Consider the following 23,317-nt stretch of genomic DNA (forward strand, 5'->3'; position numbering starts at 1 on the left):
ATATAGCAAGTAAAACACTGGAATGGTAAAGTAAATAGGGCATACTTTAATGACTGCTGAATACCAACTATCAAATGGTAGAGGTACCACACAAACTAATAGCTGCTCACTATATCCCCTCATGAACTTGCATTGTTCTGTGTCTTCTGTAGTAGGCGTAAAAGAAAGAGACCTGATAAGTAGATGCGCAATGGATTATGGTCATTGTAGTTAATTACCACGTTCTATGCGCTAAACTATGTAGAATATTGGCCTGTTGGAAACTACAACTCCCTACTACATTGCACAGTTCAGGTTGGATCTGATATATCTCTAGAGATGAGCTCACAGAAAAGAAGAAAAAAAAATAAATGAAATTCTAATAATTGAACCGACGTCGGTCAACAAAAAACAACCGAAATTAAATCGCTCAGCACTACTATCTTGAGGCAACTCCGATATAAAGTGTTTTTTCTCTCAAAGATACCGGGATGTCACGTGTCCTACTTATATCAGTACACTCATAACAACTTAAGCATTACGAAACTTCTATTAGATCAAATAAACCTCATGTAGCAAAAAACTTGCTTGGTGCTTTTACACCTGCATTGTTTGCTGTTTGGGGTTTTAGGCTGGGTTTCTGTACAGCACTTTGAGATATCAGCTGATGTACGAAGGGCTATATAAATAAATTTGATTTGATTTGATTTGGTGGGCAAAACAAGGAAGAAAAAAAACAGCACATGCTGGCGGGAGACTTTTTGCCAAATCGGGCAACAAAAAAAAAAAAACCTCTGGATCGTTCAGCCATCCCTACGGAAAAAATGGATAGGGAAAGAATAGAGTTTTGGAATAAATGCCAAAATAAGGTCCGAGGTCAACACTGACTTAGGAGATATATGTTTGGGGCGGCAGGGTAGCCTAGTGGTTAGAGCATTGGACTAGTAACCGAAAGGTTGCAAGTTCAAATCCCCGAGCTGACAAGGTACAAAATCTGACGTTCTGCCCCTGAACAGGCAGTTAACCCACTGTTCCTAGGCTGTCATTCAAAATAAGAATTTGTTCTTAACTGACTTGCCTAGTAATATAAAGGTAAAAAAAAAAAAATGTTCTATGAGATAATATCAGTCAGGTAACATGACCTTTATGAATTATGAAGCCTTTGTGTTTTAGATGGGGTTTTTTTATTACATAAATTCTTCAAAATAAGTGACATAAGTGAAGATTATCTCATAGAACAAAACGTATAAGATCTCCCAAGCCTGTGTTTACCACAGACCTCATCTTCGGCGTCTATCCAAAAACCATACAAAAACTCCAGTCTTGTCCCCCATAGGCTTTGTCCAACGAACCATGGCAGAGTTAGTGCCAACAAAAAGACACCATTACTATTTCTCTCTATTGATTTCCTGAAGAAGCTATCCCTTTTCCATTCTTTCTGGGGCCCCAAATGTTTGGATATAGTGGTAAAGTTATGAGATAGTTGGCCAGCCAATGAGGTAAAATGACTAAACAAAGTGTAAACAAATGGTTAATGCAAGTAGTTGTAGGATGACCCACGACATGGTTTATGAATGTAAAGTTTTGTCCCAGAGATCCGCTATAGCAGGGTTTCCCAAACTCGGTCCTGGGGCCATCCCCCTGGGTGCACATTTTAGTCACAGATAGAACAAGGAGACAGATATTTCACTGGATGTATAAACGTGAAGCATCTGGTTGGCATGTCCACTCACTACCAAATATGGTAGTGAGAGGAAGCCTACTAGCGGGCAGTGGGAGAAGATGGAACGAGGTAGATTTTGGCAGACATTCTGCAAATTTTGGCATTGATTAAACATTTGATATCAATACAGTTTTTGGTTCCCAAAACTAAAAATATGTTGTGAACAGAGTGGACTAAGTTTTGTAGACTTTACCCTTTGCAAAAGTTTGTTTTAAATCATGCTGTTTTAGGAGCGCAATAGCAAATTTAGTTATTGCACACAACAGAGTAGGCATTTCCTAACGGAAATATGCAGATGTATACCAGAACGCGCCAATAGGATATTGCTAACGTGTGCTTGGTTCTTCCCACCTCCTTGCTTGTTCTGACCACTATGACTAATTTGTTCCCATTGGAAACAACAAGCTGTGGTCTATCTTGGTTTATCTTGGTTTAGTTTTTTGCCCTAACACTACACACCTGATTCATAACCAACTCATCTGAATCAGCTATGTAAAAACATGCACCCAGGGGGGTCCCCAGGAACGAGTTTGGGAAACCCTGCACTATAGGAAGATAATCATTGTGCCGGTAATATGGGTCAGATCTGTTGACATGGTTGGGTTAGAAGCATGCCGTTTTCTCTGTAGTTAAGGGGGCAACCATGACGCTAACGAACCTGCACTCGCTCCTTTCTCTAGGGCACTCAAACATTGGTGCAGCGAAGCCTTGTCATTACAACAATTACTATCTGAGAAATGTTTTTCATAGTCTCACAGTTATCCCAAAATAAAACTCCTGGTCGCACAGGAAAATATTTGGTCGGATATTTCGGCCAAATTGGTCAAACTTTAGAGCCCTGAATGCCTTCCCACATCATTTTCCCACCTAAATTCTTCCCAGGATTATATGCTGCCTGCATGAAAGAGGTACAAGGAAATCAATTCAATTTCATTAACTCCTGCTGATCTGGGTCCAGGGTGGGGGTTGAGATGGAGAACGGTTCCATCAATCCTACTGAGAGCTAGCTGGGCTCTGGCTGCATACCACGCATGACTGCAGCCGCCCTCATACTCAACACACTCACAGCATAGACAAAGTATACACAGCCAAGAAACCCCTTAGAGACACACACTGTACACACACCACCATGCAGGACCAGCAGTATCACTGCTCTGAGAAGTTCAGTTGAATCCATGAGAACCCATCTAAGAATGGGGGCTTGATGAGAGCATACAAATTAGAAGCTTGTCTTTGATCTTTAGTTTGAGGTGCATCCCAAATGGCACCCTATTCCCAATATAGTACACTACATTTGACCAGAGCCTTATGGGCCCTATATAGGGAATAGGGTAACATTTGAGATGCACCCAGGGTGTAGAGATAGTGGAGTGGGGTGGGCTGAGCTTCTCACAGGGCTTGGCTACTACCAGGGGCCAATGAAGGTCCTGGGTTTGACATGGCACACATGTGAGAAGGAGCCACTAGCCTCTGAAGAAGTGTTAAGAGCTCCTGTCAAGGTATTAGATGTGTGAAACACCACAGTCTTGTCAGTACTGTTTGTTCCTGCTCTCTTTACTACCATCACAACTCTGGTAAACTGGGGCACTAGAAGACAGAGTGGAATCTTCAGTTTACACATATTGGACTCAAATGAGTGTACACACACAGTAAATTAATTTCCTCACACATGCAAATTTGAGCCGTTTTGATGACAGATCTAATTGTAGCTTTGCTTCAGGGGGCAGATGTCTGCTGTGGGGGTAATCTGCAATGCGCGAGGCCTGCTGCCTTTGAAAAGTTGTGGTGCCTCCACAGTAATCCTGAAGAATGCTAACCAATGCTGGGCAGAGGGGCTCAGAGACTGGTTTATGACTAGCCCGGGTGCTGACTGGCTTATTAAAAGAGGCACTTCGTCTTATCACACACACATAGCATAGGACTGAGAGACTGTCCTGCCATCACTCCTCAAACACTGAGGATTTGTCCCAATTGGCAATCTATTCCTTATGTAGTGCACTACTTTTGACCAGGGCCCAACCTGAGTCAGCTACTGGAGCCAGAAAGTAAAGCATACAGCAACACAGTAAATCTGAGAGGTAAAGGTAACACCCTGCCCCCCTCTCAAACTCACAGGAGGTATTCAGACTCCTCTTACAGACGCTTCACTAATCTCAGGTATTCACCGTCAGGATATCCGGCAGATGAGAAGAGTGCAGGTTTGGTCTTAATCCTGAGGGATGAGAGAAACAGAAGACTACTATTCCATCCCTGGAGGATAAAGGACTGCTTCTTAAAGCACTACCTGTGATTAGCTGGAGGTATCAGCTCCTTAATGCAGAGGTGAGATGGTTCCTCGTTGGGAAATGAAGTATATTTGAGACCTCATGGGACAGCCTACTTTAGGGATAAAGACTGCAGCATCCCTGAAAGAGTAAGTCAATCCACTGCACATTCTAACAAAGGCAAAAAGCTTTAAGACTGCCCAAGATTACAATTGAACTTTTCACTACTTACCACAAAAGTTGCCTTGATACTTATGACCAAAACTGAAGTATGATGTAATAAGCAGACACATACAGTATACCGTAGAGGTTTCCCCCAGAAGGCATCCCACCACCAAACAACACAGCAAGAGTACTGTGAGTAGAGCATCTATCAACCTCTAGAAATGAATGTTTGGCGAAATACAAAGCCTCGAGTCCATAGCTATAAACCAGGCCCAGAGATAATACACCAGGGAGTACAGAGAGTGATGAATAAGCCCATGGCTAGTTAGTTTCCTCCATCAGCATGTATCCCCAGAGTAATCTCCCCCCTGAGCGCTTGTAGAGTTTTAAAACCACACTGAGATCGGTTACTCCCAAGCCGAGACAAAAGGTTCTCTCCATAAAGTATTACTGGCGGCTGGCCAACTACAGGTAATATATCTATCACAAGCCACTTAGCGGTTTAGTTTCTAAATTAGGCATCCTTGAAAATGTTCTCTAAGTCCAAGGCGCTATACTACAGTCAGTGCCACTTGTGACAAGTGACAGTTCATTGACCTTCCAGCCCAGTTCATCTTGATTTACCTGCTCCCTGACATGACAGAGCACATTATACTGTCATTTAGTCATTCTGTTGGTTGAGCACACTCCTTAGTGACCATTATTTTGTGCTCACTGAGGCATAAGGTGAGTCAGGCAGAGCCCCTTTGATTGCCTGGACAGCCAAGCCATCTACTCCACGGTGTAGTAGAAACCAGTGCTTCGTCCATCACTGAAATATTGCACTCATAACAGTGACTGTTGTTCTTACTCCTCGCACAGAGCAAGGATGAGTCATAAACAAATGAAAAATAAAAATTGCACTTCTCTTTTCCTACTAGCACAGACTTTGCTGATAGCTACTTTGAGAATTTTTTTACTTACACCGACTGTGATATGTGGTTGTCTCCCCCTAGCTATCTTAAGATGAGCACACTGACTGTGAGTCACTCTTGATAAGAGTGTCTGCTAAATGACTCAAATGTCAATGTAAGGGAGGTCCTACAGAAAGAGAGACTACACAGAGGAAAGCAGACAACATGATCTGACCCAACATGACCCTCTAACCCTGTGTCAACTTCTTTTGTCACACTGGTCCATTGAAAAAGTTTAGGCGACGACAAAAAACAGACACAAATGATGGAGAACAACAATGGCCTGCATACAGGATCACATGGTGGCAGGCCAACATTAGCACTGTGCTAATCCAGGGAGCTGGTGGCTAAAGGCGGATTACCTCACCAACTCCATACTGCTTCTCCCCAGCACACTGCCCCAGGGACAGCAGGTGGGTTGAACACATAATCCCTCCCTGCTACTAATAATAATATCTTATGGACTACAGATCTTTTCATTAGTCTGCATCTGCTCTCAAGCCTGCACATAGACATGTAACATGTAGCAAAATGCTAGCGTTGGCTAAAGATGGCACTGGTGAGACTTATCATCACTACTCAGTGCCTTCAAAACATTCACTGTGTGATATATATCAGCAGAATGCAATAACATGCGTTAAAAAAGGTTGAACCTTTATTTAACTAGGCAAGTCAGTTAAGAACAAATTCTTATTTACAATGACGGCCTACGTGGGTTAACTGCCTTGTTCAGGGGCAGAACGACAGATTTTTACCTTGTCGGCTCGGAGAGTCAATCTAGCAACCTTTCGGTTACTGGCCCAATTCTCTAACCACTAGGCTACCTGCTGCCTCTTTGGTGACAAGGCTTGCAGTGAATTAATTAAGATCAAGCTATTCATACCTTGCTTCTATGGCACATCAATAGATGAGGAGTAAGTTAGACAAACAAGATCAAATTGAGGACTGATGAAAGCAATACTTTTTCTGTGTCTAACCTACCTGACCTGTGATTCACCACTGTGCTCTTGTTTTATACTCAATGCCCACAACAACCATAAAGCCTTTTGTTGCTTGTTAAGACCAGCGTGGTTCATTGCAGGCTGTATTTGTGTCTGGAGGGAACAATGGAGAAAAGGAATGTCCTTCTTGTCACCTTTTAGGAGCTGCTGATGCAAAAAGGAACAGCACCAAGTTCAAGTTCCAAGTTGCTCTCCTTTCTTCACCATGATAGGGTTTACATAGAATATAGGTGATCTACTGTGCTTAGTGCTTTATCCATAGAGATTGGTCTATTATTTATGGATTTACCAACAGTGAGGTCAGAGGGTTTGTTCTCTGTCCCTTGATCTCACTTTCTGAATGTACAGTAAGCCTATGTGGGTGAGTGAGATACCAGGATTTGTGTGTACACTACTTTCATCTGTGCCGTGTGGTGTGTGGGAGGCTTAATTTAGCTCAATCCCAACGGAACATCTGTGGAAAAATTCTGCCACGCCTTTAGTGTTGTTGAACCCATTCATTAGCAGGTTGGGTAAGAGAAGGAGATATGTTTCAATCAGGAAAACAACAAAGATTCCCCATGAGAAATAAATAAAACAAAACTATAAACACCAATTGCTGAACCTTATGTCCTAACGTGCTTTCAAGGTATAACTTGTAGATAAGTAAACACCATGTTATCAGTTCTGTTCAACTCCTCCATAGAAGTAAAGCTGCGAGGAACTTGTGTGAGGGCGTGGTCATCTGAGGAGGAGTGCAAGGTGGAGAAGTTAATGATTGTGGATTCACCCTGTGCCTGCCTGCCTGGCAGTGTGATCTGCCTCTGCATGAGTAATAGTCTCAGTCCCAAATGGCACCTTATTCCCTACATAGCGCACTACTTTTGACCAGAGCCCATAGGTCCCTGTCAAAAGTAGTGGCCTATGAAGGGCATAAGGTGCCATTTGGGATGCACACAGTCATCATTGCGGCGGATGGCACAGAACAGAACCACGCGTCTTCTCTTCCCTTGTCTGTCATGAGTCACTCATCACAGGCTTACTCCTTGCTCACAGCCACAAAACTGTCCAAAATTTCTACCTCTCCTTCTTCAAACTCCCTCATTAAATGCTGCTTGCTTTCAAAAGGTGATCAAAAGGACACCTTACCTTGGCACTTTTCTATGGTGACACTTTTCAGAGCAAAAACAGCCTTGCATAATAATCATTTATATTTCTGCTCTACCTGCATTTCCATTTATCTGACATTTAGGAAAAAGCCATTTTTCTTGTTTTGTCAGTAAGCCAATTCATTTCAAGTCAGTATGTCTGAGCTGTGCACCTCACTGCTGGTGACAGTTTGAGAGGGCCCTGTGCTGGCTGTGGCCATGGTAACAGTGAGGGAAGGTGAGGCTCTTTGTGTGAGAGAGAGCTCAGTAAGCAGACAGGGGGCTGCTGTCTGTGGTCTAGCCGGCGACGTACACGTGTGCACACACACGCGATAAGGCCAGAAAGCTCGTCTCTGGACATGCTGTGGCTCCTGTTTCCCTTATCAGCCTGAATCTGAAGCCCACAAACATTCAGACAGAGACATAAAATAACCTGCCAGAGAAATCCAGTCTCTTTCCCTCCGTCCCCTTCTCCTTGAGCCATACATGTTTGAAACCAGCATTCAGATGCAGCTCAAGCTGCTGTCCATTCCTGTTTTTGAGGATGTATTTTCTTTGTTTAGCCAGGCGAGGCAGTGACGTCAAAAATACTCCTTTGTGTCGAAACACCTAGAAGGCAGTGCTCCTGTTGTATGCATTCTTTAAACTGCTCATGTTGCCAGGAGTGACAACATTAAGGCATTTGCTTTTGGAATCAGAGAGAGGAGAGAGAGTGCGACGCGGGAGAACGATTAGCCATGTGAATTTTACTAAACATAAACAAAGCACAATGGCCCAGTTTAGTGTTACACTATTTGTGTACATAAGTCTGGCCCTGCTTTCTATGACTGTAGAGAGGGAGAGAGAGCTAAAGGTAGCAAGGGAGAGAGAAAATTCAGCAGGTTTCTCTTGTTCAACGGTATTGATTTACAGGTCCGGATGATGACTGAAAGGAGCGACACTGAACAAAAGCCAAGTTGAAATGGGAAATTAATTAAGAAATGAATGAGACGAGAGGCTGCAATGAGACAAATGCTCTCTCATCCTAAACAGAGCGGTAGTGAATGATGCATCTGGCCACGAACGTGAGCTAGTCACTTACTCCGCTCTGCTCTTTCATAGGATCAATAGCCCATCTGTGCAGGGGGAGGAGAAGGGAGGATTGGAGGAGGCTGTGCATTGTGCCTTGTTGACATATCTGAAATGAGCTGTGAGAGAGAAGGGAGGATGTCACACAGACAGAGAGTGGTGGTGGTGGATGGTCATTGGGGTTTTAGTTAGTTGTCCAACACAGTAAGTAGAGCTAGCTGATGTTAAGGTAGGGCAGGAAGGAAGGGAGCCATCATCACAACGGCCCTTTCACTGGCCAGGGGGAGCGGGCTGAACGGAAAGGCTTAGGGTTGAATGGCAATGACCTTAACATTGAAGGGGCCTCTCCCGAATAAATGACTATAATTCAGGATGTGTGTGTATGCTTTTAGTGAAAAGCTTAACTGCTATGCCAACACCTGTTCTGGTCTACAGTGGACCCTTTCACTAAGACAGGTGCCTTCCCCACGTTCCAGTCCCATTGGCCAGCTGCTCTCCTTTCAGAGCCCAGACACAGATTCTTCACATGCCTGGGCGTCCACTCAGCAACCAGAACCAATGGTCAGTCAGTCAGTCAGCTGCCTGCCTGCCACTAATGAGCCTCTCACAACATCAACTACCCCTCACAGACACGCTTCCAATAGCTCTCATGACTACTAGGTTTAATAGAAAGTAGTCAGTAGCCTCTCTTGGGGAAGAAATTGTATACATTAATTAATGCATTATACTAGCTTAATATATGTGAATGTCTGAGCATGTGTATGCATGTGTTCATTTGCAGAGGGGCTGTCAGCTATACAGCCAGTGCAGAAGTTTCTGCACAACACAGACAGATTGGGGGAAGTCAATTAGCTCAACAGGGAGCAGTGCGGTGATGTAGCCGAGCAGTGGAATGGGGTTCGAACAGCTAAGCACAAGCTGTGCCATGGCCAAGCAGACCCTCCCATGTCCGCTGTGTAACCTTGAATTGGTCATTAGGGTAATCTGCCTATTCATCCACCTCCTAACAGCCCTCATCACTTCCCAGTTCCCACAATCTTAACCCAGACTCTCTCCGCTGTACATTGTCCATTAATCCTGATGTAGTCTGACGTGAGGGCTAGTATGTTTCACAATAAACACCTTACATTAGCCCTTTCACATTACATGCACGTGTAGGCACTGGCCATGCTGGGAGGGCTGCCAACTGCTCAGGCTTTAGTGACAGGGCTGGGACTGGCAGCTTGGCCCCAGCATGCTCTCTGTGTGAGGGGCAAGGTGCTCCGCTGCATAACTGGAATGCCTACCACCTTTATTAGCCTGAAGAGCTGCCAGATTCCGAGCGGTTTGAATAAGACCTCCTATAGCCATGGACGAGTCTCGGCAAGTCCCAAACCTGCTCTAGGGATGCTTCATGCACACTTTGTATAAGACCAACAATGTTGATAAAGAGAACTGGGAAGATAAGAGCCTTGATGCAGGAATGTTGTCCGCGCATTTGGAGAGGCTAGACAAGAATTTTAAGTGCTTTCCCTCTGAGAGGTGTGAAATTTTGTCCTGAAAAAAGTACATAGACTTACTCACATTTTCCTAGCTTAGACCAACAATTAGCATCACGAAGCCCTTACACCAGTGACCAAGGCAAAGAAAATAACTATTGCAGAGAATTCAACCAAATGACCCCTAGTTCCCACTAAGGGAGTTTGACAATAGCAACTGGGCCGTCCAGTCCATGTGGAGAGAGTCTGTGTGAAGGAACTCTGCAGTTGTGCGAAACAGACCGATAACGCTCTCTCAGTGATGTCATCATCACAGCTGGACGTCTAAAGCCCCTCAGCTTCCTCCCATGAGACCCCATACAATGACATCATCCTGCAATGTCCTGGCTCACATCCATATCACTCCTCTCATGGTACAGGGGGTCTTATGGGAAAACGCTTGGAGAACAGTAAGGCTTATGTTCTGCCAAGGAGCTGAATGAGAAAAGATGGTGCCCTAAAGATAAATGGATGGGTGACTTCAGGTTTCAGCATGCACTGTATATCACGCCATGTGAGTGACACACAAAATGTTCAGTACTCTCTCAACCACATACACTCACGCCCAGCCACACTCACACGTAAACACAAGCACACATCATCACCTTTGCAAGTGTAGACGTTGTTTTACAATCACACCCACAACAGAAACCTCTTATCAGGGCAATAGAAACATCCTGGTGGTGTAAGTTCCATACAGGTTGACAAAATACAACCTTGTTGGTTTGTTGTTTTAGTGAGGACATCCATTACAAACAACAAAGGATTAATGCACTCCCCAGGTTACCGGAGTTTGCCGAATTCTGAAAAACCTAATGGAACACAGAACGAGTACTTTTTTATTGACCATATCTGTGAAGGCCATCAAATCAGTGTGTCCATGTACAGTAACGACTACTGTACCAGTTGATTTGGGTGAATGAGCACCATATAGGTCATGGAGTCATTCTGAAGGGCAGAGCTATAATTCATATGGTATGTGTAACTGACATGTTAAACTTGAAAAGATCAGTGGACTTTCACACAATGGATCACTTCAAAGTCCATGCACGTGTGAGGAAGTACTGGTTTAGTTTCTCTCAAAAGGGAAAGCCTACATTGGGATATTTCCATGTCAGGGTGTGTCCACCCTGCCTCTCTTTTACTGTATATCAGGTAGCTCTGGGGTAGTTTCTCTAGTTTCCCCTAGGTACATATCTAATAAATCAGCTTCCCCTCCATCAATCCTAACCTGAACCATTAGTGGGATGAAAATACAAAACTGACCCAAGATCAGTGTCTAGGAGTCACTCCTTTGTTTGAGCTACTACTGCCTCAGTGTTTATAGCCGGATTCTAGAGTCCACCATTCCCAGTTTATCAGCTGGAACAGCAATATTCAGCTTTGAGAGGTCTTCACCACCCACCCAGAGAACAGAGTAGAACAAAGCAGAGGCCTGGGGGATTTCACTCCGCTAACTAAACCCCCTTCAGCGAAGCACAGTGAACTACGTTGTGCTCAGCAATAGACGAAGCAAAAATCCCTTTCACTCCGCATCCCCTTCTGTATCCTCGTGTGCCATACATACATAAATGCCTTTGGACAACTTTGAGGGTCTATGAAGGCCTCTGTGAAGTGACTAGAGGATGCGTGTGGGGCTGGGGACTGGAGATCCTCATTCACTGAGCCATTCATTACTAGTCCAGCTGAACCCACACACAAACAAACACACACGCTTTTTCAAAAGGCCCAGCTGCCAGAGCAGGCCTGGCTCACACACAGAACTGGGCACCAGTACTCCCCAACCCCATTTAGTCCTTTAAGAGACACTAGATAACTCCCTGGCCAAAAGTGCCTCTATTCTGCGTTCCCCTATCAATCTGCACACACAATGGACAGAAGTCAATTCATCTGGCTTTAATGGAGACCAATGTTGCTCACCCAGATTCCCTCCCTCTCTCCGCTGTCTCAGACCACATCAATCATACCCTTTTTCTTCCCTCCAAACTCTTTCCTCACTGCAATAAGCTTTTTGTTTACTTGCTGCAAACTCTCTTTCCCAGACTGCAAAAGGGATGGAAGGAAGAAGCAGGATGTGAGAAAGGAGAGAGGAAGTAGGAGGTAGCGGAGGAACTGATAATGCTAGTGATTAGGGTTGTCCCAGACTAAAAAAAAATTGTCATCCTGTTCTTTTGACCAATAAGTTGATCGAAATGTTTAGACTTATTTTTCCATATATTGACATACCATATGTGTTTGAATAAAATCAACTACATATGCACAGAGCTTGTCTGATACTTTAAGCACAGAAAGAGTCCGATGTTCACACAGTTAAAAGAAATGACGGCGAGTGCCTGTGTGATTTGCGCACGTTGTTTCGCTCTCCTCCCTACTGCAGCGAAAAGGCACAACAGTAAGTGTTTATTGCGCTGTCCGTGCTGAAGATGCTACATCATTTCAGCCATTTAGTTTCTTACTTGTTTCTGACTGAAAAGTTCTGTTACGGAAATCCATAATTTGTTTACGACAAACAACCCTTGCTCTCTTTACGGGGAACATGTAAGTGTCGCATGCATGTGACCAATAGGGCCTGACCTATAGCCTATGATAATCACATAAAACTCCCAACACAGTAATGTCGACAGCTAAATGGATGGGGAGGATGTGAAAAAGAAATTAGAAACGGGCAAATGTTTCCTGGATGCTCAGGAGGGAAAGGGGAAGTCCGATCTGTGGAAGACATTTGACTACTGGATATCAAGAAAAAGGAGGGTATAGGAGCAAGCGTTGCCTGAATATTATGTGTGACAAAGAGTAGCAGTTCGATTACAATATTATTGTTTTTTCTGTCCATTAGGAACAGTGTAAACACCCAATAAGTGTACCAGAGAGTCTGTTCTAACAAAAAAATAAGATAAAGCCTTTATTAAAGCAGACTTAAAACAGTTGCATGCATTTGTGAATTGCGTTTTATTTATTGTTTAGGCTAATTATTCAAAGCGCCCTTTGTTATTTAATTTAAAAACGAAAATGCTTGATTTCATTACAAAGCATGAATGTCTCGTATGCTGTGTAATGGCATGAATGAACGAATGATCTATTGATTGATACAGTAGCCTATATATTGAAAGTAAGTTACGGTATTAAGAGTAAACAGGACTCTTAGGCCTAGAGCTCGATGGTGGTTATACAAAGACCACTAATGATAACGACATTACTGATTATTATAATGATGATCTTAATAATAATTGTAAAAATACAAATAAGGAGATCAAGAAAAAGGGGGGCATAGGAGTGAGAGCTGCATGCATTTTATGTGCAATTTTTCTGCCAGTATAAACAGCACTGTTTGTCAGCCCTAAATTGCTTTATCCGACATTTTGCCTTGCATGAGGCTTGGTGCTCACGGAATCAGCAGGCTGGTGATGCTGCATCAAAGGGACTTCAGTGTTATTACATGTGTGGGAGATTGGAAAGCCATAAAGAAAAGTCAGGGAGCAGAGAAAAAGAGATGAGTAGGCCTATAGCCTGCATCAGCAAAACAGCACAAGGCATTCACCACGTCCCAAATGGCACCCTCTTCCCTACATAGTATGCTACTGTTGATGAGATCCTATAGGACCTGGTTAAAAGTAGTGCACTTTAACAGGGAAAAAGGTGTCATTTGGGAGACATACCAATTAGATTGTAAGCTCCACGGGACAGCAGAGGAAATCAGAAGTTACAGTAGGCTACCATAGTGTTGGGGAGGCCCATCCAGGAAGAAGTTACAGTAGGCTACCATAGTGTTGGGGAGGCCCATCCAGGAAGAAGTTACAGTAGGCTACCATAGTGTTGGGGAGGCCCATCCAGGAAGAAGTTACAGTAGGCTACCATAGTGTTGGGGAGGCCCATCCAGGAAGAAGTTACAGTAGGCTACCATAGTGTTGGGGAGGGCCATCGAAGAAGAAGTTACAGTAGGCTACCATAGTGTTGGGGAGGCCCATCCAGGAAGAAGTTACAGTAGGCTACCATAGTGATTGGGAAACATATCCAGGAAGAAGTTACAGTAGGTGACCATAGTGTTGGGGAGGCCCATCCAGGAAGAAGTTACAGTAGGCTACCATAGTGTTGGGGAGGCCCATCCAGGAAGAAGTTACAGTAGGTGACCATAGTGTTGGGGAGGCCCATCCAGGAAGAAGTTACAGTAGGCTACCATAGTGTTGGGGAGGCCCATCCAGGAAGAAGTTACAGTAGGCTACCATAGTGTTGGGGAGGCCCATCCAGGAAGAAGTTACAGTAGGCTACCATAGTGTTGGGGAGGCCCATTCAGGAAGAAGTTACAGTAGACTACCATAGTGTTGGGGAGGCCCATCCAGGAAGAAGTTACAGTAGGCTACCATAGTGTTGGGGAGGCCCATCCAGGAAGAAGTTACAGTAGGCTACCATAGTGTTGGGGAGGCCCATCCAGGAAGAAGTTACAGTAGGCTACCATAGTGTTGGGGAGGCCCATCCAGGAAAAAGTTACAGTAGGCTACCATAGTGTTGGGGAGGCCCATCCAGGAAGAAGTTACAGTAGGTGACCATAGTGTTGGGGAGGCCCATCCAGGAAGAAGTTACAGTAGGCTACCATAGTGTTGGGGAGGCCCATCCAGGAAGAAGTTACAGTAGGCTACCATAGTGATTGGGAAACATCCAGGAAGAAGTTACAGTAGGTGACCATAGTGTTGGGGAGGCCCATCCAGGAAGAAGTTACAGTAGGTGACCATAGAGTTTGGGAAACATATCCTGGAATAAGTTATGGGGCAGAACAAACCAATAACTGTCCCTGTCAAGACCAGGCCGGAGCACTGTATCATTCCCACAGAGACGGCACAGTAGCGTGCGTGTGACAATGCCTTGGTTCACAAACACTAACACAAGATAGATGACCCCATGTATGGGATGGGTTTGGCACGTAAGGCTGCTCTTGCCCTATATCATGGGGATAATCGTTTTTTTTTTTTTTTTATTCTCCTTTGCTCATGAGGTATTGAGCTAATTGCCAAGGCCTATGATAAGCGTTTTGCCGTCGCCAATCAGGGTTGCGTCCCAAATGGCACCCTATTCCCTATACAGTACACTACTTTTCACCAGAGCCTTATGGGTCCTGGACAAAAGTAGGGAATAGGGTGCCATTTGGGACACAGATCAAGACCAGCATACATGGTGGTACAGGCATGTGATTCACAGTTGATTGCAGAAGTGATAAGCCTCAGGTCTGTGCTTGCTCTACTACCCCATGACTCTACATCAGAGCTGGGCCAGGCAGCCTTCAGGGCTTCTGCCTGTTGGCCTGTTGTATTTAAACATTCCTCCCTCCCTCTCTCTCCCTGGGTGGAAACACAGCCCATTAGCATCACATGCTGACAGACTGACAGGCAAGCGAAACCTTTTCATCACAAAGACATGATTCAGCAAATAAAGCTATTATTGTGTTAATCAAAAGTAGTGGGTCTGTCAGTGAAAAGGGAAATGTTATTGTACGATAGCATATGAAAAAGTGTAAAACCTGAAGCAATGATCTCACCTGTACCTTGTGCAATCCCTTCTTGTGCAATGGTCTGTGTCCTCGGTTTGCACAGTGTGCGAACTAAGCCAATGGAAACACACTTAGTGAACTCCGCTACGTGTGGATTTTTACTGGGTTAATCAATTGACTAGATTAAAATGTGAGATCGATGGAGTGGTGAAGTGGCTGTCAAATAGCCTAAACCCCATGTCAGTTGGACCAATAGGATCCTGACAGATGAAGAAAGAAGTAAAGTAGGAGTGGACAGACCTCATGAGGCATCAAAATGTTTTAGAGGATAAAATACCAGTCAGAAAAAGTGTGATGTTTTCTAGGCTGAGAAAACAATGCGTTATGAAAACAAAGGCCCCAATCTCTTGGCTATGTTTGGCGCTACAGTTTAACAAGCTTACCAAGTCAATAATGTCACTCACATTGTAAGTCACTGACATTGCATGCGTCCCAAATGCCACCCTATTCCCTATACATTGCATTCGTAAAGTGTTCAGACCACTTACAGTTTTTCACATTTAGTTACATTCCAGCTTTATGTTAAAATGGATTAAAATGGCCCTTTTCCATCAATCTACACACAATACCCCATAATGACAAAGCGAAAACAGGTTTTTAGAATTTTTTGCAAATGTATTAAAAATAAAAAATCTGAAAAACCTTATATACATACAGTTGAAGTCAGAAGTTTACATACACTTAGGTTGGAGTCATTAAAACTCGTTTTCCAACCACTCCACAAATTTATTGTTAACAAACTATAGTTTTGGCAAGTCAGTTAGGACATCTACTTTGTGCATGACACAAGTAATTTTTCCAACAATTGTTTACAGACAGATTATTTCACTTATAGTTCACTGTATCACAATTCCAGTCGGTCAGAAGTTAACATACACTAAGTTGACTGTGCCTTTAAACAGCTTGGACAATTCCAGAAAATGATTTCATGGCTTTAGAAGCTTCCGATAGGCTAATTGACATCATTTGAGTCAATTGGAGGTGTACCTGTGGATGTATTTCAAGGCCTACCTTCAAACTCAGTGCCTCTTTGCTAGAAATCATGGGAAAATCAAAAGAAATCAGCCAAGACCTCAGAAAAGAAATTGTAGACCTCCACAAGTCTGGTTCATCTTTGGGAGCAATTCCCAAACGCCTGAAGGTACCATGTTCATCTGTACAAACAATAGTACGCAAGTATAAACACCATGGGACCACACAGCCATCATAGCGCTGAGGAAGGAGACGCGTTCTGTCTCCTAGATATGAACATGCTTTGGTGCGAAAAGTACAAATCAATCCCAGAACAACAGCAGAGGACCTTGTGAAGATGCTGGAGGAAACCGGTACAAAAGTATCTATATTCACAGTAAAACAAGTCCTATATCGACATAACCTGAAAGGCCGCTCAGCAAGGAAGAAGCCACTGCTCCAAAACCGCTATAAAAAAGACAGACTATGGTTTGCAACTGCACATGGGGACAAAGATCGTACTTTTTGTAGAAACGTCCTCTGGTCTGATGAAACAAAAATAGAACTGTTTGGCCATAATGACCATCGTTATGTTTGGAGGAAAAAGGGGGAGGCTTGCAAGCCGAAGAACACCCTCCCAACCGTGAAGCACAGGGGTGGCAGCATCATGTTGTGGGGGTGCTTTGCTGCAGGAGGGAGTGGTGCACTTCACAAAATAGATGGCATCATGAGGAAGAACAATTATGTGGATATATTGAAGCAACATCTCAAGACATCAGTCAGGAAGTTAAAGCTTGGTTGCTAATTAGTCTTCCAAATGGACAATGACCCCAAGCAAACTTCCAAAGTTCTGGCAAAATGGCTTAAGGACAACAAAGTCAGGGTATTGGAGTGGTCATCACAAAGCCCTGACCTCAATCCTATAGAACATGTGTGGGCAGAACTGAAAATGTGTGTGTGAGCAAGGAGGCCTACAAACCTGACTCAGTTACACCAGCTCTGTCAAGAGGAATGGGCCAAAATTCACCCAACTTATTGTGGGAAGCTTGTGGAAGGGTACTCAAAACATTTGACCCAAGTTAAACAATTTAAAGGCAATGCTACCAAATACTAATTGAGTGTATTTAAAACGTCTGACCCACTGGGAATGTGATGAAAGAAATACAACTGAAATAAATCTCTACAATTATTCTGACATTTCACATCCTTAAAATAAAGTGGTGATCCTAATTGACATAAAACAGGGCTTTTTTACAGGGATCAAATGTCAGGAATTGTGAAAAACTGAGTTTAAATGTATTTGGCTAAGGTGAATGTAAACTTCCGACTTCAACTGTAAGTGTTCAGACTCCTGGCTAGGAGTCTCAAAATTGAGTTCAGGTGCATCCTGGTCCCATTAATCATCCTTGAAATGTTTCTACAACTTTATTGGAGTCCACCTGTAGTAAATGTAACTGATTGGACATGATTTGGAAAGGCACACACCTATCTAAACTCAAGAAACGTCCCTTTTTCAGGACCATGTCTTTCAAAGACTTTCAAAATCTTCATTGTAAAAGGGTTTAAACACTGTTTTCATACTTGTCCAATGAACCATAAAGAATTAATGAACATGCACCTGTGGAACAGTCGTTAAGACACTAACAGCTTACAGACGGTAAGCAATTAAGGTCACAGTTATGAAAAATTAGACACTAAATAGAGGCCTTTCTACTGACTCTGAAAAACACCAAAAGAAAGATGCCCAGGGTCCCTGCTCTGCTGTGTGAACGTGCCTTAGGCATGCTGCAAGGAGGCATGAGGACTACAGATGTGGCCAGGGCAATATATCGCAATGTCCGTACTGTGAGACACCTAAGACAGCGCTACAGGGAGACAGGACAGGCAGCTGATCGTCCTCGCAGTGGCAGACCATGTGTAACAACACCTGCACAGGATCAGTACATCTGAACATCACACCTGCGGGACAGGTACAGGATGGCAACAACTACTACCCGAGTTACACCAGGAACGCACAGTCCCTCCATCAGTGCTCAGACTGTCCGCAATAGGCTGAGAAAGGCTGGACTGAGGGCTTGTAGGCCTGTTGTAAGGCAGGTCCTCAGACATCACCGGCAACAACATCGCCTATGGGCACAAACCCGGCATCGCTGGACCAGACAGGACTGGCAAAAAGTGTTCTTCACTGACGAGTCATGGTTTTGTCTCACCAGGGGTGATGGTCGGATTCACGATTATCGTTGAAGGAATGAGCGTTTACATCAAGGCCTGTATTCTGGAGCGGGATCGATTTGGAGTGGAGAGTCCGTCATGGTCTGGGGAGGTGTGTCACAGAATTATCGGACTTAGCTTGTTGTCATTAAGGCAATCTCAACGCTGTGTGTTACAAGCAAGACATCCTTCTCCCTCAAGTGGTACCGCTCCTGCAGGCTCATCCTGAAAAGACCCTCCAGCATGACAATGTCACCAGCCATACTGCTCATTCTGTGCGTGATTTCCTGCAAGACAGGAATGTCAGTGTTCTGCCATGGCCAGCAAAGAGCCTGGATCTCAATCCCATTGAGCATGTCTGGGACCTGTTGGACCTGATCCAACAGGGTGAGGGCTAGGGTCATTCCCCCAGAAATGTCCGGGAACTTGCAGGTGCCTTGGTGGAAGAGTGGGGTAACATCTCACAGCAACTCTTAATTTTGATTTTGACCCCCCCCCCCCTTTGTTCAGGGACACATTATTACATTTCTGTTAAGTCACATGAATGTGGAACTTGTTCAGTTTATGTCTCAGTTGTTGAATCTTGTTATGTTCATAAAACGATTTACACATGTTAAGTTTGTTGAAAATAAACGCAGTTGACAGTGAGAGGATGATTTATTTGGTCCAACAGTTGACTCCTTCAAGACTGTTGAAAAGCATTCCAGGTGAAGCTGGTTGAGAGAATGCCAAGAGTGTGCAAAGCTGTCATCAAGGCAAAGGGTGGACACTGAAGAAATCAAATACATTTTGATTTGTTTAACACTTTTTTGGGTTACTACATGATTCCATATGTGTAATTGCATAGTTTTGATGTCTTCCATATTATTCTACAAAGTAGAAAATTGTAAAAAATAAATAAAAAAAACCTTGAATGAGTAGGTGTCCAAAATGTTGACTGGTACTGTACATAAAGTATGACCCCCAAGTATTTCAGTCATCTTTCAATGGGGGGTGGGGGGATGTGGTAGTGGTGAAGGGGTATGAGGAACTCAAGTGGCTCAAAACTAAATCTTAATTTTGGCAGCAATTTTACACTGTACATGACCATGACAGAGGCTCTGTCCCAAATGGCACCCTATTCCCTATATACTGAAGTGCACTACTACTGACCAGAGCCATATTGGCCCTTGTCAAAAGTAGTACACTATATAGGAGATAGAGTTCCATTTGGGAAATAACCTCTCTCGGGCTCAGACATGGCTCATTGTATATTTATTCATTGTGTAATTATTTCGCTATTTTTCTCTCTGCATTGTTGAGAAGGGCCTGTAAGCATGTCACTGTCAGTCTACACCGGCTGTTTACGAACCATGTGACAAATAAAATGATTCTAAAGTGATTTGAATTTGATGACCTCTGAGTCTCTCAGCACACTTGTGCCCTTAATCCAATAAAGGAATATGTCTAATCCCCCCTCATCCAAGGCAGTGCCACTGCTGACTACCCCAGCACCCCTACCACCCTGCCCCCTCCCCCTGACCCAAAACCCAGCCAGGCAGGCACATAGCCTCAGGGCAAAAGACAGACAGACAGGATGGGAGGATAGGCCAGGGTCCCCTATGCCTGCCCGGATGAAAACACACACACATTAACAAACATGCACACACACAGATATATTTCCATGCAGGCTCACACACACAAACAGACAACCTCAAACATGCCTCTCCCCTCTCTCTGTCTGTCCCTGGTCCTGAGGTCTTAACATTAGATGATTGTTTACATGTGTCATGGTAGGCGACTACAGCTAGAATGGCAGCAAAGTCTGCTAAACCAACAACTACTGAAACATTACTTCCTCATCACAGAATTGAATCTGACTGTTTATTATTATCTGAAACCTATATGCACAATATTACAATTGCAGTGTGCCAAATGATGATGCAAACAAGACATTGTTTTCTCTTCTGTTTTATGGCCTTTTAGAGCTTGAGTTCTCATTGGTGGCTCCCAGACTTCTGCCAGTTGGTCAAATTTGAATTCAGTTATGGAAAATAAAGAAACTGACTTCATGAAAGATTTGCATGTATAAACAACACCCCCAATGGCTGTTGTATCATCATACTGTATCATAATATACCACACATATCTACCCGGAGGATATCACATTCAGAAATATAGAATCATATTTGGACCAAAATAAATCAATTTGGCTAATCTAGAGGAATAAAGTTGACATGAGTGAAATATGTTATAAACATGTTCAATACCATAGACTGGGTAGGTGAGGCAGTGGTATTCAAACTTTTTCAGCAGGGGACCAAATTTCTACTCTATTTTTTCGGGGAAATAATTTATTGTGACCCTACCCTACCCCAAATATGACAACCTTAAAATCGGTACATTTCGATTTTTACATCAACAAATAACCTTCAATTCATGTTTTTAATCTCTTATCAAAATGAAAAGGAACCAATAAATACAATTTAAAAAATATTTAAATGATCATTCTCAAAAACGTTTGTATATTGTCCTATATAATAATATGTCCTCATTTGTTGTTAATGATTTAAGTCACCACCACTTCCTTTACCTATAATTTTGCTTCACCTGTGAGTGCAAAGGCCTTACAAAGGAAGGACACGCCTACAGGGTTTGTTTACATATATACTTTCCAACTGAAACTTGATATTTATGGTTAGTTCCTATAGTGTGACCCATAGACAAGACACATGTAGCACGCACGCACACACACACACACACACACACACACACACACACACACACACACACACACACACACACACACACACACACAGCGAGAGAGATACAGGGAGAAGTTTGAAAACAAGTGTTTTCAGTGTTCTTTAAGGCTGTGTATACAGAACACATCAAAATGCTAAATCATTATTGCAATCCAATAGGCTAATAGCGTTTGATCTGGAACACACACACGCACGCGCAGCTTACCTTAAGAATTCTTGTAGACAGGTGTCACAAAATCGGTGGCCACACGTAGAAACTTGAACAGGCTCGCGCATGGCTTTACTGCATAATGGACATTGAAAACGTCTCTTCGGTTTCTCCAGAAACTTGTAATCAAACCCCGGCATTGCTGCAGGATTCGTCGAAATACACTACAGAATAATGTCTCTCCCTTCGTCTGTGTCCTGTCCTACTGCGTGATTTGGGGTATGATGTCACCAGTGTCTCTCTTTTGATGGCCGTCAACAGAGAAATTCTCCGATATTCATGTCCCCTTCGCCAGCCAGTGACAAATCGGTTTACGAGACGAGAGTATAGACCGATTCAGTTCCGTCGTCTCTCCAGCAACAGGGTGACCGAGTGCATTGAAACAAAGGGAATCCTCGACAGTACAAACGTTTTTGCATAAAAACCTGACGATGTCTTCTTCTGACAATCTTCCTCTGCGTCTAGAAAAGCAGGAAAATCTTCGGCATATGTCTCTCAGCAGAGGTGTAACACTGACAGATTGAAGACAATGCTCTCAGCCCATCTGCTTAGGTACAAAGCCCCGCCTACTATTTTTCTTGCGGGAGGAGTCGAACGTGAAATCAACATAGCCTATTTGCTTTTCTCTGGTCTGGGTCAATGATATCTCCTCTGATTTGTTTTATTTGTCAGCTATGTAAAGTCAAGTCTCTTTTTTATGAGTTGAATGATATCAATCTAAAATGAATGGAAATAAGGTAGGGTTTCACCTGCAAATTAATTGGCTTGTTTGTATTAAGTAGTTTGAAAGGAGTATGTTCATTTTTGAAAAAGTACAGCTGTTTAATGTTTAATAAAAAAGTGAAATATTTGTTTTGCATATCCTAAACCCTGCTCAGAAAACAAGATGTATTGATGAATTGACCCTAAGTAGACACATGAATGACTAATTAGGAAGAGCTGCCCTCTGGTGGTGAAACTGAAAAAGAAGAGCCTGATATTCATGGTGTTGCAGATAAATTTGATAATCGATATTAAACATTGACTTCGATAATTGTCGGAAGTGGTTTCAAATGGCTGGACAATATCTTGTCTTAAAAATCTTTACAATTGTGTCCATTTACAATTATTCAATAGCTATAGGTTGTCATCACCAACCTTGTTGCTTCAGGATTACATCATTACACAGGCACAGTCACGTGCGCTTTCTTCAAATAAATGGCGAAAACCCGCCACAGCATTGTGGTATTACTAAATCATAGAGTACATCAATAGAGTCATCAATAGAGTACCACAGTATGAATCATAATACCCATAAAACCTAAGGGTCAAAGAGGGAAATGGTTCCAATCGTTTTTCCACCATACATTTTTTCCATAGGGGATTTTAGAAACACTTAAAATAAGGGCTGTGTTTTGTGTAGGCTTACTCTGGCCTGACATTTGGATAACCTGTAAATCTTTCTAGGACAAAGTTACTTTTTTGTATTTTACCCCCCTTTCTCGTCTCAACGCTGCAACTCCCCAATGGGCTTGGGAGGCGAAGGTCGAATCATGCATCCTCCGAAACATGACCCACCAAACTGCACTTAACACCCGCTGCTTAACCCGGAAGACAGCCTCACCAATGTGTCAGAGAAAACACTGTTCAACTGACAACTGATTTCAGCCTGCAGGCACCCAGCCCGCCACAAGGAGTCACTAGAGCCAAGTAAAGCCCCCCCCCCCCAGCCAAACCCTCCCCTAACCCTGACGATGTTGGGCCAATTGTGCGCCACCCTATGGGACTCATCGAACCCGGGTCTGTAGTGACGCCTCTAGCACTGCGATGCAGTGCCTTAGACCGCTGCGCCACTCTGGGAGGCCCTAGGACAAGGTGACTTTTATCA

The 23,317-nt window shown here is 43.5% G+C and overlaps 1 protein-coding gene across 1 annotated transcript in view; it reads right to left on the reverse strand.

The window, feature by feature from the left end:
* The window catches only part of traf4a (tnf receptor-associated factor 4a), a 45,636-nt gene extending 23,627 nt beyond the window's left edge, over positions 1-22,009 (reverse strand). Inside the window, exon 1 of the mRNA XM_029672512.2 lies at positions 21,448-22,009. Within this exon, the coding sequence (XP_029528372.1) occupies positions 21,448-21,590 (143 nt within the window). The 5' untranslated portion in view covers positions 21,591-22,009. The remainder of the gene's footprint in view (positions 1-21,447) is intronic.
* Positions 22,010-23,317: the final 1,308 nt, after the last annotated feature.

This window comes from Oncorhynchus nerka, linkage group LG11, assembly GCF_034236695.1.
Source record: "Oncorhynchus nerka isolate Pitt River linkage group LG11, Oner_Uvic_2.0, whole genome shotgun sequence".
NCBI classification, from domain to species: domain Eukaryota; kingdom Metazoa; phylum Chordata; class Actinopteri; order Salmoniformes; family Salmonidae; genus Oncorhynchus; species Oncorhynchus nerka.